This window comes from Dermacentor silvarum, chromosome 11 (genome assembly GCF_013339745.2).
Source record: "Dermacentor silvarum isolate Dsil-2018 chromosome 11, BIME_Dsil_1.4, whole genome shotgun sequence".
NCBI lineage: Eukaryota > Metazoa > Arthropoda > Arachnida > Ixodida > Ixodidae > Dermacentor > Dermacentor silvarum.
Window position 1 is genome coordinate 18,743,767 of NC_051164.1, and position 18,468 is coordinate 18,762,234.

The window sequence follows — 18,468 nt, forward strand, 5'->3', positions numbered from 1 at the left end:
ATTCCATTAATGTCGAAGAAGACAATTAACATTGCCTTGAATGTTGATTTTGACATGGGTGCTGTTTTGGGTTTTGGGGACCCTGGAGACTTCCACTGCATCGACTGGCACTTACTTTCTGGGTCATAGGTAAAAATCCATGTCTCATCACATGTTACAACAGATTCCAACAAATGTGGCTTGTTTGCAATGCGTTCTAACATGTCCACACACACACACATCTTTATGGCACTGTTTTTGGTCATTGGACAGAACTTTTGGAACAACCTTCGCGCAAATCTTCCTCTTGTGTAATTCGTCAGGTAAAATGCGTCGAACAGCTTCCCTATCCAAGTTAACCAACTCCGCCACTTCACGAACATTTAATCTTCGGTCATCATGGATAAGATGAAAAGTTCGCGCGCACTTCCGGAAAATGCTGGGCTACGATCGCCCAGCTTCGCTGTTTCAAGCGTTGCGCGGCCGAGTGCAAGGTTAAGGGTTTTTACTTCGCTCGGAGGATCTACCCCCTCTCACATTGTAAACTCAATGGACCTCAGGCTATAGCACTAAGGCTTCTACAGACGGGAGCATACCAAAACCCCCTACTTCATCACAAGATTTACTCCGAAATTCAGACGACAAATGCATGTGCACTATGCGATGACTTAGTGAACTTAGAGCACATGCTCTGGCGGTGTCCCGCGTTATGCGGCGATGAAAGCAACACTTATCGCTGGGATGCGGTTCTACGCAGCTCCAACCTCGAAGAACAGTTATGGACTGTCCAACGGGCCCGCGACGTGGAGGATAGGGTTTGCCTCTCTGTCCCGACGTGGGAGTGGCCCGCTGCGCTCTAACGCGCGCCCTAAAGGACCGTAATAAAGTTTCTCATCCATTCATCCATCCATCCATCCATCTGAAATTGACGGCAATGAAGGAATATAAAGTGCTATAAACAAAGTCGTAATAACGTCTAAATCCACAAGCACGAAGATCAGACAAATCCACGTACTTCCCATTATTACCATGGCGGCTTAACAATTGCAGCGCCAGCATGTTCCTTCCTCCCTGACCGCCAGAGCCTGTGGCCTCGTGTAGGTAGTTACCGCACATGGTTTGGATTTCGCGTCGATTAGCCTGCGGCACGGATTGCGGCTTCAACGTGCATCAGCAGTGCATCGCCTACGGCTTCGCTTGCGATGGCACCACCTAAGACAACTGCTGGGCTAAACGGCGCAGAAAGGCAACGACGTCGCCAGGCGAATCTCGCTTTGCTCCGGCGAGAGACACGCCAGCGTGAAGTAGAATGACTTAGCGCGTTCGCGGCGCATGGTGCGAACTCTGCCACTGGCATTCCTGTAACTGAGCACGTCGCAACTCGACTGGCTGCCGTAGCCACTACGGAGCCGAAACCAGAATGCTCGAACCTTGGCCGAAGCCACTCGTCAGCAGGACGGCGCTCGCAAACCTGCAACACGGTCGGCGGCCCGCAAATCGTGCGCCTTTCGCTGCAGCGGACCACGAGTTCACGAAGCAAACATGCAACACGTTTCACTGTCCTGTTATACCAATTCCCATGAAAGAGGGACCAACCACAATTTTCTTTTATTTCTCTGAGTGAGCTATTTATTTGCTTTTATTATCAAGGGTATCAGTGGATCGGACATGAAAAACACCATTAGCTTCTTTGCTGACACAAGTAAAAAAAAGCTGACGGTGCCATCCGCTACGTTGTTACCACTGACACCGAGAAAACGACGCATTCCAGCCTCGTCTTGTGTAAGTCTCGAGTCGCTCCCGTGAAAGAGGTGAGTCTTGCTCGACTAGGACTCCTAGCTTGCCCTGTGGCGCGCCACGTATTGTCACGTAGTAGTGACGCTGAAGAAAGCAGTCGTAAAACTGTGTACAACGAAACTGGTTGTTTATTGGGCGAACCTGTGCCCACAAAAGCAAGGTACACTCAAAGCACAACGATAGCGGCGAACACAGTCGGCGATCGTCGAAAATCTGATCAGCGGCGAAACGCGTCGGCTTTTATACCTGAGTCATCGAAGGTTCCAGATTAATCCCTGATGCCCGCGTGTCTTCCAGAAAGTTCTAGACAATTCGCGTCGCTCATACAATCAGATTACATGGGCGTCGGTGACCACAGACGACGGATAGAAGCATTGATAACGTCCGAGAAGCTTCCAATGCAGGCGCGTCCTGCGCCGAGCGATAACGTTTAACATTTGTCAGCCAATGTTGAAAGCGGCCACCGGTGAAAGATAAACATGTGTACGTGTCAATACCCTCCCCTTAAAAAGCATCGTCCCGATGCTACAAACAAACACGAAAGCGAAAACAAAACCATGCGTAATAAACAAAATAACAAAAAACAATAACAAAGTAGCAAAGTACCTAAGTTTGTCAGCGGGCGTAGAAAGGCTTAAGACGCACCACGTGGATGACTTCAGGTCGTGCCCGGCGCCGCTGTGATTGCGAAATGCCGTCTGGCACGACCTCATAGTCCAGTGCGCCAATACGTCGGGTGATCTTATATGGTCCGAAATAGCGACGTAACAGCTTCTCGCTAAGTCCTCGTCGGCGTATCGGAGTCCAGACCCAAACACGGTCACCGGGCTGGTACTCGACGTAGCGTCGTCGAAGGTTGTAGTGTCGGCTGTCGGTCCTCTGCTGGTTCTTGATGCGCAGTCGGGCGAGCTGTCGACCTTCTTCGGCACGCTGCAAATAGGTGGCAACGTCGAGATTTTCTTCGTCGGTGACGTCCGGTAGCATGGCGTCAAGCGTCGTTGCCGGGTTCCTTCCGTAGACCAGGTTGAACGGCGCCATGTGCGTCGTTTCTTGCACGGCCGTGTTGTATGCGAAGGTCACGTACGGAAGGATGGCATCCCACGTCTTGTGTTCGACGTCGACGTACATTGCCAGCATGTCGGCGATGGTCTTATTTAGGCGCTCGGTGAGGCCATTCGTCTGCGGGTGGTAGGCGGTGGTCCGGCGATGGCTTGTCTGGCTGTATCGCAGGATGGCTTGAGTTAGTTCTGCCGTAAAGGCCGTGCCTCTGTCGGTGATGAGGACTTCTGGAGCACCGTGACGCAGGAGAATGTTCTCAACAAAGAATCGCGCTACTTCGGCGGCACTGCCTTTGGGCAAGGCTTTTGTTTCGGCGTAGCGGGTGAGGTAGTCCGTAGCTACGACGATCCATTTATTCCCGGACGTCGACGTCGGAAAAGGCCCAAGTAAGTCCATCCCGATCTGCTGGAATGGTCGGCGAGGTGGTTCGATCGGCTGTAGAAGTCCGGCTGGCCTTGTCGGCGGTGTTTTGCGTCGCTGACAGTCTCGGCATGTCCTTACGTAATGGGCGACGTCGGCAGAGAGGCGAGGCCAGTAGTATTTTTCTTGTATCCTCGCGAGCGTGCGGGAAAAACCGAGATGTCCAGCCGTTGGGTCGTCATGAAGAGCTTGCAGAACCTCTGGACGCAACGCTGAGGGTACCACGAGGAGGTAGTTGGCTCGGAGAGGCGAAAAGTTCTTCTTTAGGAGAATGTCGTTTTGCAAGAAAAACGACGCCAATCCTCGCCTGAACACCTTCGGCACAGTGACGGTCTTGCCTTCTAGGTAGTCTACAAGGCTCCTTAGTTCCGGGTCGGCTCGCTGTTGTTCAGCGAATTCGTCGGCACTGATGGGTCCCAAGAAAGTGTCGTCATCCTGGTCGTCCTGTGGCGGCGGTTCGACGGGGGCGCGAGACAAGCAGTCGGCGTCAGAGTGCTTTCGGCCGGACTTGTAGACGACGGTGATGTCGAATGCTTGAAGTCTCAGACTCCATCGTGCGAGGCGACCTGAAGGATCCTTCAAGTTAGCTAGCCAACACAAGGCGTGGTGGTCGCTTACAACTTTGAAGGGCCTGCCATAGAGGTAGGGGCGAAACTTTGATGTCGCCCAGATGATGGCGAGGCACTCCTTTTCTGTTGTGGAATAATTTGATTCCGCCTTCGATAGCGACCGGCTAGCGTAACTTACAACCCTTTCTAGTCCGTCAGTCCGCTGCACAAGCACGGCGCCGAGTCCTACGCTGCTTGCGTCGGTGTGGACTTCGGTATCGGCGTTTTCGTCGAAATGCGCAAGAATGGGCGGCGATTGCAGGCGTCGCTTCAGTTCTTCAAATGCTTCGATTTGCGGCGTCTCCCACTTGAACTCGACGTCGGCCTTCGTGAGGTATGTCAGTGGCTCGGCGATCCGTGAAAAATCCTTGACGAAGCGCCTGTAATAGGCGCACAGGCCAAGAAATCTACGCACTGCCTTCTTGTCGGCGGGCGGAGGAAAGTCAGTGATGGCCGCCGTTTTCTGTGGGTCAGGGCACACTCCAGACTTGTTGATGACATGGCCCAAAAACAAGAGCTCCTCGTATGCGAAGCGGCACTTTTCTGGCTTCAACGTGAGTCCGGAGGTCTTGATAGCTTGAAGAACTGTTTCAAGGCGCCGGAGGTGTTCCTCGAAGCTTGAGGCAAACACAACGACGTCGTCCAAATAGACGAGGCAAGTCTGCCACTTCAAGCCTGCCAGTACTGTATCCATGACCCGTTGGAAAGTCGCAGGTGCCGAACAAAGACCAAACGGCATGACCTTGAACTCGAACAGTCCGTCTGGTGTTATAAAGGCAGTCTTCTCCCGGTCTCTCTCGTCGACTTCGATTTGCCAATAGCCGGTTTTGAGGTCCATCGACGAAAAATACTTTGCGTTGTAGAGTCGATCCAAGGCGTCGTCAATCCGTGGGAGAGGGTATACGTCCTTCTTCGTGATTTTGTTGAGGCGACGATAATCGACGCAGAAACGTAGGGTTCCATCCTTCTTCTTCACTAACACCACGGGGGACGCCCACGGACTCTTGGACGGCTGGACGATGTCGTCGCGTAGCATTTCGTCGACTTGTTGCCTTATGGCCTCGCGTTCGCGCGCCGAAACTCGGTACGGGCTCTGACGGAGTGGGCGGACATATTCGTCGGTTATGATGCGGTGCTTGGCGACCGGGGTTTGTCGAACTTTTGACGACGACGAGAAGCAGTCCTTGTATTGCAGGAGCAGAGCTTTTAGCTGTTCTTTCTTATGCCAAGGAAGGTTCTGATTGACGTCGAAAGTTGGTTCAAGTACTACAGTCTTCGTTGCAGGTGCACTAGAATCCGTGAAGGCAAAAGCACTGCCGGCTTGTACTATTTCCTCGATGTAGGCGACCGTTGTGCCTTTGTTAATGTGCTTGTATTCGTCGCTGAAGTTCGTGAGCATCACTCTTGCTTTGCCTTCACGTAGCTTAGCTATGCCTCTAGCGACGCAAATTTCACGATCGAGCAGTAAGTGATGATCGCCCTCGATGACGCCCTCCATATCTGCAGGCACTTCGGCACCGACGGAAATCATTACACTGGAGCGAGGCGGAACGGTGACTTGTTCTTCTAGCACATTCAACGCATGGTAACTGATGTCTGTATCCGGTGGTATCGCGTTGTGCGTTGAAAGCGTTATTGACTTGGACCTTAAATCAATGACTGCACCATGTTGGTTTAGAAAGTCCATGCCTAGGATGACGTCCCTGGAGCAGTGCTGCATGATTACGAAGCTCGCCGGGTAAGTGCGATTGTTAACCGTGACTCGCGCTGTGCAGATTCCAGCCGGCGTTATTAGGTGGCCTCCCGCTGTCCGGATATCAGGTCCTTGCCAGGCCGTCCTCACTTTCTTCAACTTGGCGGCGAACGGGCCACTGAAGACGGAATAGTCAGCTCCAGTGTCGACGAGAGCGGTGACGCTATGACCATCGATTACCACGTCTAAGTCGGTAGACCGTCGTCTGGCGTTGCGGTTAAGTCGTGGCGTCGGATCACGGCTACGTCGGCTTGCTTCGCTGCTGCTACGTCGCGTCGGTAGGTCTTCTTTCGGCGGCGAAGTGTTGTCGTCAAGGCTCTTGCTAGGTGGTGTGCTGGTACCTCGTTGTGATGATTGCTGAGTTGTCGTCGTCGGTGGCGGCGGAGGATCTTCGGTATTTCGTCGTACAGCAACCGCACCTCCATCGGTTGCTGCCTTTAGTTTCCCGGATAGGGGCTCACGGACCGGCCCCGCGCTGGGCCAGTGTATGGTCGGCGCTGCGGCGACAGGTAACGTCCTGGTGACGGCGAGCGTGAGGGTCGTCGTGGTTGCCATTGGGCTCCGGCGAGGTAGTCAGCGATGTCGCGTGGTCGCTCGCCAAGCTGTGGACGTGGCGCGTTGACGGCGAACCCTCGTAGGCCCATCTCGCGGTATGGGCATCGGCGGTAGACATGGCCGACTTCCCCGCAGTGATAGCAGAGCGGGCGGTGGTCGGGGGCGCGCCAAATGTCCGTCTTCCGCTGGTAGCTGCGCTGGGCGACGGGTGGGCGTGCTGGCGGCGGCGGCGGTGGACGACGGAACTGCGGCGTTACGGGGCCCTGGCGCGAGCGCGGAGGGGGGCCTTGACGACGGGCGACGGCGGCGTAGGTCATCGCTTGCGGCTGTAGTTGAGGCGATGCCGGAACTTCTGGCACTTCCAGTGATCGCTGAACCTCTTCTTTAACTATGTCGGCGATTGAAGCCACCTGAGGCTGCGACCTTGGGAATAATTTCTGTAGTTCTTCCCGTACAACAGCTCTGATCGTCTCGTGCAGGTCGTCGGCGCCTAGAGCTTGAGCTTCGGCGTAGTTTGTCAGCGCACGGCGGTTGTATTGTCTGGCTCGCATTTCAAGCGTCTTCTCGATCGTTGTCGCCTCCGAAACAAATTCTGCCACAGTCTTGGGCGGGTTGCGCATCAATCCAGTGAATAGATGCTCTTTGACGCCCCGCATCAAGAACCTAACTTTCTTTTCTTCAGACATGTCGGGGTCGGCGTGGCGGAAGAGGCGAGTCATCTCCTCCGTGAAGATCGCGATGCTCTCGTTCGGCAATTGAACTCTGGTTTCCAGGAGAACTTCAGCCCTTTCTTTTCGTACGACACTCGTGAAGGTCCTGACGAAGTTCTCGCGAAATAGGTCCCAAGTCACCAGGGTGGTCTCCCTGTTCTCAAACCATGTCCGAGCAGCGTCATCCAACGAAAAATAGACATGGCGCAGCTTGTCATCGTCGCTCCATTTGTTGAATGTCGCGGTCCTCTCGTACGTCTCCAGCCATGTTTCAGGGTCTTCAGCTGATGATCCACGGAAGGTCGGTGGCTCCCGAGGTTGCTGCAGCAGGATGGGGGACGCTGGGGCTACCATTGAGGTCGTTGACTTGGCCTTGATCGCTGTGGTCTTCTCGGGAAGAAGTCCGTATTCTGGCAAAAGACCTTGCTGCCTACGGCTAGCTCGCTGGTCCTTGGCGACGTTGGTCTCGTCCTCCGGTTTCGGGCTTGGGTCGCGGCTTTGCGGGGGCGTCCGCTGCATGGACACAAAAGCACCTCCACCAGATGTCACGTAGTAGTGACGCTGAAGAAAACAGTCGTAAAACTGTGTACAACGAAACTGGTTGTTTATTGGGCGAACCTGTGCCCACAAAAGCAAGGTACACTCAAAGCACAACGATAGCGGCGAACACAGTCGGCGATCGTCGAAAATCTGATCAGCGGCGAAACGCGTCGGCTTTTATACCTGAGTCATCGAAGGTTCCAGATTAATCCCTGATGCCCGCGTGTCTTCCAGAAAGTTCTAGACAATTCGCGTCGCTCATACAATCAGATTACATGGGCGTCGGTGACCACAGACGACGGATAGAAGCATTGATAACGTCCGAGAAGCTTCCAATGCAGGCGCGTCCTGCGCCGAGCGATAACGTTTAACATTTGTCAGCCAATGTTGAAAGCGGCCACCGGTGAAAGATAAACATGTGTACGTGTCAGTATGTATGCTTAAGTTTCTAGATAATTAGCGGGAGATGTAGAAGTAGTACACTTCTGGACTGACTCAATGATTGCTCTCTATTGGTTGACCGGAGATCCCAGTAGGTGGAAAAAGTTCGTTCGGAATAGAGTCATAGATACTCAACGCACAACCAGCGTCCCTTTGCGAAGGCATTGCCCCGGAAAGGAAAACCTTGCCGACCTGCTTACACGGGAAATCTTACAGCGAAGCTGTCAAGGGCTCACTCTTCGATGGTCGCGTCCGGCAATAGAAAAAAAAAAGCTGTCATTGGCCGCATGCTGCATGTGCGAGGGAAAGCGCGCGAGGGCGAGGAACGCGCGTTTTCACGGGGAGCGAACGCACGGCGGATGATGATGATAAGTGGTTCTTGAGGGAAAGGGAAAGGTTGGCGCTATCTTCTGCAGCCCTTGAGGGAGCACGGCTCAGCGCCAACGGGGAGGGGTAAGTGGGAGCGAAAGAAGGGATAGAGTGGAGTCGCCATGGCTGGGCGAAGCAAAACCGGCAGGCATAGGCGGCACGTATCAGGCCGAGATGGAAGGCCTTGGTGTGCTGCAGAGTCTGCAGGGGTGTTGTGCCAGGCCGGTCAGGCCCGGGGTGGGGTGGGAGGCCGTGAGGCCTTCCCGCTTGTAGAAATGTCCTTAGAGGCGTGCGGAGAGCCCTGACGAGTCAAGGAACTCCACGACGCCTCGAAGTGCAGAAAGGTGGTGTCGGCCGGGGAAGAGGAGATCTTCCTCCTTGCCAGAGGGGAGGCCCAGGCGGCGGAACTCCTGCAGGAGTGGGCCCCGCTGCTGGAGGGACGCCGGGCAGGCCAGCAGGAGATGTTCGATCGTCTCCGGCTCCCCGCAGGAGCTGCAGGCCGGGGACGTCGCTCGTCCCAGTCGGTAGCTGCGTGCTGCCGTCCAGCTGCAGCCGATGCGGAGCCGGAGAAGGAGCGAGGTCTCCCTGCGAGCCAGGCCTCGCTGGGGGAGTGGTCGTGGGGGGCATCCCAGTGCCACCCGTTTGTCTGGGTGGTGGGTCGCCAGGTGTCGCCGCAGCCTCAGTCCTGTGAAGTCGCCCTCCGTCACGGCCCGACTGAGGGGCACAGTGGTGTGGTGGGCGTCCTTCGCCAGGGTGTCGGCTGCCTCGTTGCCCGGGATCCCTACGTGGGCGGGGATCCAGTGCAGGGACACCGGGTGGCCTGCGTCCTGCAGCGCTGTCAGCCGGGTAGACAGCAGTGCGACTCCAAGGCTGACGCTTTCTGGCCTCTGCAGGCCGAGGAGGGCTGCCTTGGAGTCGCAGAGGATGGCCGCTGGTACCCCAGGAAGCTCCTCGGAGAGTAGGTCGACGGCCAGGTGGAGGCCTGCCACCTCCGCTGCAGTCGAGCTGGCGTGTCTGGGCAGTCGACACTGCCTGCTCTTCTGCAGCAAACGCGACTTATGTCAACACCCTCTAGAAAAATATGAAGGCCTTAGTTCTTTTCCCTTTCCACTCGCGCTACGTCAGCAGATGGGGCGGACGCATGAGGCGGCGAGCGCGTTTTGCGGTTTTGCCCGTCGCCGCGACACGACGCATCCGCGCGTCCGGATCGCGCTGGTGCGCGTTGATCGCGCGTCTCCAGAAACTCATTCCCCGGCGCGTATGTACAGTCGTACATCTCTTCGCTGTTCAGTCGGACGTGTTTTCCTCGCTGTGAAAAGAATCCCGCCGCGATGCCGTGCAAATGCTGTGTACCTCGATGCCGCGGAAACTACACGGGGGACACGAAGGTGCACGTCTTCAAGTTCCCGAGAGATCAAGCTCGCTTGGATTCGCGCTGTGCCACGGGAAAACCTCAGGGTCACCGAACATTCCAGGGTAAGTTTTTTATTGCGATAGCAATTATATGGACACTCCAAAGCAGATTTCTGCCGTCGGCGTCGCCGTCGCCGTCGCCGTCACCGTGAGGTTCCGTATGACGTCAATAGAGATGAAATCGTCGCCGCGCGCCGCCGAACGCTGTATGTGCGAGTGAAAGGGCGCAAGGGACGCGCGCTTTCACGGGGACTGAACGCACTGCGGAGAACAAACGCGCGTTCTGCGCCGTGCTCCCTTAAGGGCTGCAGAAGTAGGCGTCTCTTTCCTCCTTTACAATCACCTATATGTAGAGCAAACGCGCCTTCTTCCGACGCGTGAAAGGCCGTGGGGGGGGGGGGGGGGGGGGGAAGGGAGGCGACGTTTAGCTGCGGCACCAAGTGCCTATTTATATCAGAGGCTCCGGCAACAGTCACCAACGCCGCACGCATTTTGAGCGAACGCGGGCAAAACGCCGACGGCGTCGACAACAGATCTGCGTGTTTCCGGTGCTGCTGCATGTCCAAGTGTATACAGCTGATAAAGCTACTATCATTACTCCGTATAGCTCTCTACAAGTTTGCTATCGCAATTGATGCTTCGCCTTTCAGGTGAAACTGCGACAACTTTTTATTTAGGTGTTAGTTAATTGAAAGAATATAAACGTACATGTGTAAGTGGCTCATGAGCCGCATGTTTGTGTGACCTGTAGCCGTCGGTTTGCTGATTGGAGCGTATTTTTTTTTCTAGGTATGTGAACTTCATTTCATGGACGAGGACATTATTCGAGACGCGACGCATACAGATCAAGCAACTGGCCGCGTAATGACAGTGCCTCTATCTCATGTGCGCCTTCGCCCAGACGCTGTACCGTCGAAGTTCCCGAATCATTCGAGCTACTTGTCTAGAAAGACCGCGAGGAGGGAAGATCCTGACTCCAAGCGCGCGCGAATAGAGAATGCAGCCCTTCAGAAAGCCATCGCTGAATCCAACGAGGAATTTATCAGAGCACGCGAGGAGGATAAAGTCAACAGTGTGAGCGAACTTGCCAACCACTTAAGGAGCCAAGAGATGAAGTTCTGGGATGTTATCGAAAGAAATGAAAGGCTTCTTCTCATTCACATTGTCGACGATGAAGCACCGTGGTTGAAATACTCTGTTTGCGTGAAAGGAGATTCGAGCGTGACACTACACGTTATGAAAACGGCTGTAAAAAAGCTCGGTGCAAATCTCTGCGTTCCCGAAATCGCTAACAGTAAAAGGGGTATGGTGGAACTCCTGGAAGGCATCGAGAAGTGGGACTGTGACCTGATGTCCAACTCAGTCGCCGAAATTTGTGAGGCTGTTTGTTTACTGCTTGATCAGCTTTGCACGTCCCAAGCAGAAGATGACGCCAACTGTATTCAATTTCTGAAAGAGCAAGTCACCTTGCACCTATCGAAAAAACAGCGCAGGCGCTACTCTGCTGATTTCATGATGTTTTGCTGTATTGTTTTCACTATATCGCCCCATGCATATGCGTTCATACGTAGCCATGGAAGCATCACCTTGCCGCATCCTATGAAGATAAGATCAGTGTGCTCGTCTTATGGTATGAGTCCTCAACAAGAGCATCAGAGTGAAACATTCCTCAGCTACATGACAACAAGAATTTCTGACCTGAAAGATGACCAGCGCTTTGTCACAGTTATGGTTGATGAAATACATATAAAACCTTGCTTTGACTACAAAGGAGGCAATATTACCGGCGCTGCAATTAATAGAAATGAAGCTGCTAACTGTGCGCTCGTTTTCATGGTGCGCAGCGTGACGTGTAAATTCAAAGAAATTGCGCACATCGTGCCGGTGCACCGAGTAGAGGCGGAGTTCCTGCAAAAGACGCTTAAAGACGTGATTTGTGGGCTGGAAAAGATTGGGTACCGGGTTATGTGCGTCGTCAGCGACAACAACTCTGTGAACAGAAAAGCGATGTCACTTTTCGAATCACCTCCGTGTAACAGAATTGTGTACCAACATCCATCAGACCCTTCAAGGCCGCTGCTCTTCGTTATAGACCCAGTGCACATTCTAAAATGCATACGAAATAACTGGATCAATCAGAAGAATGACCAAATTTGTTTCTACTTCCCGGAGATCCAAGGAGACACACCAGAATCAGATCGAATGCAAACAGCGTCATTTGCAACAATCAGGGACCTTCACAGCAAAGAGTGTGACCAGCTGTTGAAATATGGCTATGGGCTGTCAAGAAAAGCCCTCTACCCTTCGAGTCTTGAAAGGCAGGACGTAAAGCTTGCTTTACAAATCTTCAATGACTATTTACCAAAGGCGTTACGTGCTCTTGGAGCAAAGCACAACCTATTCTCTTTCGAGGCCACGGCTACATTCGTCGAGATCATACTCAAGTGGTGGAAAATTGTAAACGTCAAAACTCCATGGAAGGGAGAAAGGCTTAGAGATCACTTCCAACAACCAGTGCTTTCCATTGATAACGATCCAAAAATTGACTTCTTGCACATGTTTCTGAAGTGGCTGGATGAGTGGAAGAACAAAGGTTTTGACAACGGTACTCTGACAAAGGAGACTCACGCTGCTCTCGAACACACCACCTATGCGCTTGTTGAGCTCGCTAGGTACAGCTTCAAAGAGCTTGGAATGTCATATGTCCTTTTTGGGAAGATTCAGACAGACTGCCTTGAAGATCGGTTTGGAAAGTATAGGCAGCTGGCAGGTGCGCAATATCACATCTCCATCAGGCAGATATATGAAGTCGAAAACAAGCTGCGCCTGCAGAGCACCTTGCCTACAGTTTCCCATGACCAGCACTGGGAATGTGTCCGAAAGCAAGTCGAGGCATTGCTTCCCAGCAGCAACGTTGTTGTTACCAGCCAGGCTCTTACGAAAATGCAGGACGTCGTCCCAGTCCTCGTCTACGTTGCAGGTTATGCAGTATACGGGACCCTTAAAAAGTTGAAGTGCGAGCAATGCAGGGACTCGTTGACCGTGGACAAGAAGATCACAGTCTCTGCCACAAACGAACATTATGGTCTTGTGAAGCAGCTGGACCGAGGAGGTTTAGTTTATCCATCAATGTTTGCACTTAACGCAGTTGCTCATAGCTACGTTGTAGTAGAGCAGCTCGCTACAGAGCCAGCACTGCTTATGATGCCTTAACAACGCCAGGTGGTAACGAAAATGACGCTACAATTGCTGGCTAGTGAAGAGCAGTCCGACTTCGATACGTGTGAGAATGTCCACACAGTTGAATTAGTGCTTAAACACATCCTGCGGTGCAGCACCAACATTATGCTAAAGAACTTTTGTAGGAAGCTGAACGACAAACTTCTCGACGCTGCCGATAAATAAAAAAAAGGAAAGCCACAACTCTCGAGGCCAAATAACTGCATGCATTGCTTCAATATAAAGCCAGCACAAAAGGAAACTGGGCTTCGTAAATAAATGTTTTGCTGCTACAGTTTTCTGGCGTTCTATTCTTTTTTAAATACATGCATACTTGTTCTTGCAGAAAAAAAGAATGTTTCCGCGCAATGTTTCTTTTCCCGGTGTTACGAACGTTTTTGTGCCACGACCACGCCGTCGCCGCGCTAAGCCTAAGCGCGCGCCGGCTGCGCGCCGAGAATGGAGGTTCAAGTAATCGGTGAAGACATCACCCCAGAAGAGATGACCGCCGAAATGGGCTGGCGCACCGCCCGTTCCCGCCGTCCCGACGAGAAACGTGGCCAAAATTCATCTCGCGACGACCCACCTCAATCGCAAGACTCCCGCTCTCGCTCTAAAACCCGGAAGAACGTTAAATCTCAAGTCCTCAAGGCCGGACGTATGCCCCAATTACCCAAGAACGAAATTAAGATCATTGTCAGACCTAAAGGGGCACTAAATATCCCCAAAGTCGGCAGCCCAACAGTGACTACAGCCATTTTCCAAGCAACACCACTTAGCCCGGAAGAAACCCAAGACGACACGATCTGCCCGAACGTTCAACAAAACATCGTCGTGATCAGCACGCCCCGACCGCTCAATGCTGACAGGTACGTGCGCATGAAATATATCCATGTCAATGGTGTCACCCACGAAGTCAACGCATACGAGGCAGCCCCGGACAACACTACCAAAGGAGTTATCCGAGGTATTACCCTCACCGACAACGCCCAGGAAATCGACGTAAACATCATAAATGCCCGCAATCCGCTAGCCCTGGCCGCCAAGCGCATCGGTTCCACCACAACCGTCGTCATCGCCTTCGACGGACCCAGTGTGCCGTACCTGGTCCGATAGGGTGCAACACTGATCCCCTGCTCCCTGTACCGCAAGCAAATTGACATATGTTACCATTGTGGCCGTCTCGGGCATCGCATGGATGTTTGTCCATTCCCTAACAACAAGATCTGCAGAGGCTGCGGCGCCCGCAATCCCGACCAACACCATCAGTGCACCCCCAAGTGCACGCTGTGTGGTGGACCCCACCCCACGGCGGACAAAGTGTGCACAGCCAAATACAAAATGCCATACGTCATCCGGAAACGCCTCTGGGAACAACGTACGCCACAGCAATCAACACCTCAACCAAGTGATTTCCCGCCCATGGACACCAAACACCGCTCACGCTCGCGCTCCAGACCAGGAGCAGGCCGTTCCCGGTCAAGATCCACGTCGACCCCAAGAGGCCGACAGATTTCAGAAAAGGTGAGCTTCGGAGAGGCTGTGACACGCATCTCGCGAGAGGGTCCGGTCACGTCCCCCCCCCTACACCTAAACAAAACACAGACAATGCTGTCATTGATAAACTTAAGAGAGAAAATGCAGTTATGCGCGACTTAATTCAAAAACTCACAGAGGAGGTTCAGAGCCTAAAGCAACCCAAAACACAACCCACATCCAAAGCCCCAGAACCCCCTAGCGTCACACCTTCAGAGGAACCCCCGACGCCGGCACCAAAAAAGAGAGCCCTCCAAGGAGGAGCTACGGGGCAGGTGCGTTCCGAAGTCAAGGACATGCTCGTGTCGCTACAGAGCACCGTCGAAAGTCTCCGCAACGCTCTGCTCGCCGTAATGCAAAGAGTGACCGCCGTAGAAAACAACCTCCAGACCCTTTTCACCACATCCACCCCCGTCACCCCGGCTATAATCATGGACACGAGCGGAATCGCTCACGACAATCCCACCCCGCCACCGGCGGCCTCTTAAATCTTAAATCTTAAATCTTAAATCATCATCATGGCCCACAAAAACACCGACACAGTGATATGGCAGTGGAACTGTCGAGGCTACCGCCACAAACAGCCCGTTCTTCGTCAACACCTTCGCACATCTTCACGTGAACCGGATGTACTCATACTCCAGGAAACGCACGACACGCCGATCACCCTTCCCGGATATCAACCCTTCATCGCTGCCAACGCCCCCCACGGAGTGTCCACGCTCGTCCGACACAGAATCACCGCAATCGAACACGATCTCCACGACCGTCGCACCGAACACCTTTTCATTGAACTCATCCCACACAAAAAGCGGACGGACGGCATCTTCATCCTGAATATTTATAACGCCCCGTCCCTACGCCACAGTCGCTTTCTAACGCTCTTTAAAAAGGCCCTGAACGCCGCAGGCGGCAGCCCCCTCGTCATCGGCGGCGACTTCAACCTGCCGCACACAGGTTGGGGCTACAAACACTGCTCCGCTGCGGGCCGTAACCTTTGGCAAGACTCCCACGATCTCGGCTTCACTCTCATCACAGACCCGACGTTCCCCACACGCCTCGGCACCTCCACTGCGCGAGACACGACGCCCGACCTCACGTTCACCAAAAATGTAGTGAACGCTCAATGGCGCAATACTGAATACGACCTCGGCAGCGATCATTCGATCATTGAAATTACTCTCCCGCACCTCACAGCTGTATCTACGAGAACGAGGGAGTTCACGTGGGTGGACTGGGACGCCTTCCGCAAACATCGCACAGCAGAAACTACAGACACCCCGATCACCGATATAGAATCTTGGTCGCGCGACCTTTTATCAGATACCCAATTGGCTACTCGCACTATCAAAACTGATGCCCCGACTGAACGTATGGATAGTCGGCTTGCCCACCTCATTGAAGCCAAAACGTCCATCCTCTCTCGGTGGAAGGGTCAACGACTCAACAAACGACTCAGGAAAAAGGCTGCACTACTTAACGAGAATATAAAAGAACACTGCCGAGTCCTTAATCAACAGCAATGGGCGGAGCTTTGCAATTCTCTAGACGGGCAACTCCACCACTCCCGCTCGTGGAAAATCCTAAACATCTTCTCGACAATACCAGCACCCGTTCACAACAGCAGGATCGTCTTACCAAACTCCTATTCACAGAAACCAAGACGCACGGCCAGGACCACGTCACAAATACCTTATGCCAAAACTACATCCCCTCCGGGCCAGCAAAGCCTCACGGCCCGTACACGGGGTCCTCGAACTCAGCCCTCGATGAGGACTTCAGCGTGGCCGAGGTACACGCTGCTCTGCGCAAATTGAACAGCCGTTCAGCCCCAGGTCCGGACGGCGGCACCAACAAAGCTCTGAGAAAGCTAGACGACCCCTCGGTGGAACAGCTCACCGAGTACATAAACGACTGCTGGAGGCAAGGGTCCATTCCCTCATCATGGAAAACGGCCAAGGTAATTTTGATTCCAAAACCTGGCAAGCCATCTAGCCTTGCCAATCTCCGCCCCATCTCGTTAACCTCGTGCGTCGGCAAGGTTATGGAGCATGCACTCCTTACCCGCATAAACTCTCACCTCGAAGATACGTCCGCATACCCGTACTCAATCATCGGCTTTAGAGCTCATCTCTCAGCCCAGGACGCCATGCTCCAACTCAAGCATCAAATCCTCGACGACAAATCCCGACACACGAAGGCGATCTTGGGCCTCGATATCGAGCGCGCCTTCGATAGTGTCGCGCACTCTACTATCCTCGAACGCATCTCCCTACTAAACCTCGGCGAGCGCACCTACAACTACGTACGAGACTTTCTATCCAACCGAAGGGCGTTCCTCTCGGTTGGAGATATTCAATCGGAGAAATTCACTCTCGGATGCGCGGGAACCCCACAAGGCTCTGTCATTTCCCCAATGCTGTTCAATTTGGTCATGCTCGGATTAGCACAGGAACTACAGAAGCTCGACGGCATAGAACACACCATCTATGCCGACGACATTACCATCTGGACCACTACGGGCAGCGATGGACAAATTGAAACCGCTCTGCAAGACGCCATCGATGCCGTCGAAAATTATCTCGAAGGCACGGGACTCCGATGTTCCCCCGACAAGTCAGAGCTCCTCTTATACCGCCCCACGCTCCGTGGACGCCCACCATTACAATCTACGCATAAACGCCGCTACGAGGAAATCCAACTCAACATGAGGGATGGTGGAACCATACCCGTGGTCTCCACTATCCGGGTTCTCGGCGTGACCATCGAAGCCAACGGCGCAAATTCAACGGCTATATCCAAGATCCTCCGACAGACGGCCAATACATCGCGGCTGCTGAAACGGGTGACCAACCGGCGACAGGGCATGAAGGAAGAAAGCGTCATTCGCCTTGTTCAGTCGTTCGTCATCTGTCACATCACATACGTAGCCGCCTTCCATAATTGGTACAAAGCAGAAAAGACTAAATTGGACATCATTATACGCGGCGCCTACAAGCTAGCCTTAGGACTGCCAAACAACACCAGCACTGAATTTCTACTCTAATTAGGACTCCATAACACCCTAGACGAATTAATCGAAGCACAGCGTCGGTCTCATCTGGAGCGTCTCACCCTCACAGAAACGGGCCGGCACATTCTAACTAAACTCAGCATCACCTACCACCGTCAACATGGAGACAAATACCCAATTCCACGCGACGTACAGACTTGGCTACATGCCGACCCTATTCCCAAAAACATGCATCCGGACTACAATAAAGAACGTCGGAAGGCAAGGGCTGCCTCCCTCATTAAAGCCTATGGCGACACCACGGGCGTCACCTTCGTCGACGCAGCTGAATATCAAGACGGGCACCGCTTCGCCGCGGCTACCACAGTAAGCGGCTCGCTCAAACATGCCGCCAGCATCGTAACCCAAAACGCCGAGACGGCCGAGGAAGTGGCCATCGCCCTGGCCACCCTTGATCCGGACTGCCATACCATCGTGAGCGATTCCCGCACGGCAATCAGCAATTACATCAAAGGTCGTATTTCAAAACAAGCGCTACGCATCCTAAACCAAGCCCCTCACTCACTTGAGAAGCAAATCACTCTCGTCTGGTTCCCAGCGCACGCTGGCGACGTACATCCGCACCTCACCAACCTCAACGAGGTCGCTCACTCCGTAGCACGAGGCCTTGTCAACCGTGCCGGAGACAGCGCAGGTGCACCCGCGGAACGCGATCGCCTCACCAGCTACAACGACCTCACGAAATCATTCTATCTCAACAGAAGAACCTTCCCCATCCCTCATCACAAGCTAAACAGAGCACAGGCAACCCCCCTTCGACTGTTACAGACAAACACGTACCCCTCACTAACACGTTACCACAGGATCTACCCGGACACCTACCCTAGTATCATTTGCAAGATCTGTAAGACTGAGGCAGCATCGCTTCCCACATGCTATGGGAATGTAAAAACCAATATCCGACAAATAATACCGTGACCCTCTCGTCGCGATGCACGCCGCCCTGCGCAGCTCCCAACTCGACGACCAACTCTGGGCTACCCAGCAAGCCGCGAG

General features: G+C 53.5%; 1 protein-coding gene and 1 pseudogene across 1 annotated transcript in view; one reads left to right on the forward strand and one right to left on the reverse strand.

Moving 5' to 3' along the window:
* The first annotated feature begins 10,508 nt into the window (after positions 1-10,508).
* On the forward strand, positions 10,509-13,049 carry LOC119432442 (uncharacterized; annotated as a pseudogene).
* A 2,225-nt stretch (positions 13,050-15,274) lies between these two features.
* Positions 15,275-18,468, reverse strand: part of LOC119432443 (receptor-type tyrosine-protein phosphatase mu) — a 30,775-nt gene continuing 27,581 nt past the window's right edge. Inside the window, exon 8 of the mRNA XM_049658239.1 lies at positions 15,275-15,470. Coding sequence (XP_049514196.1) covers positions 15,275-15,470 — 196 coding nt within the window. The remainder of the gene's footprint in view (positions 15,471-18,468) is intronic.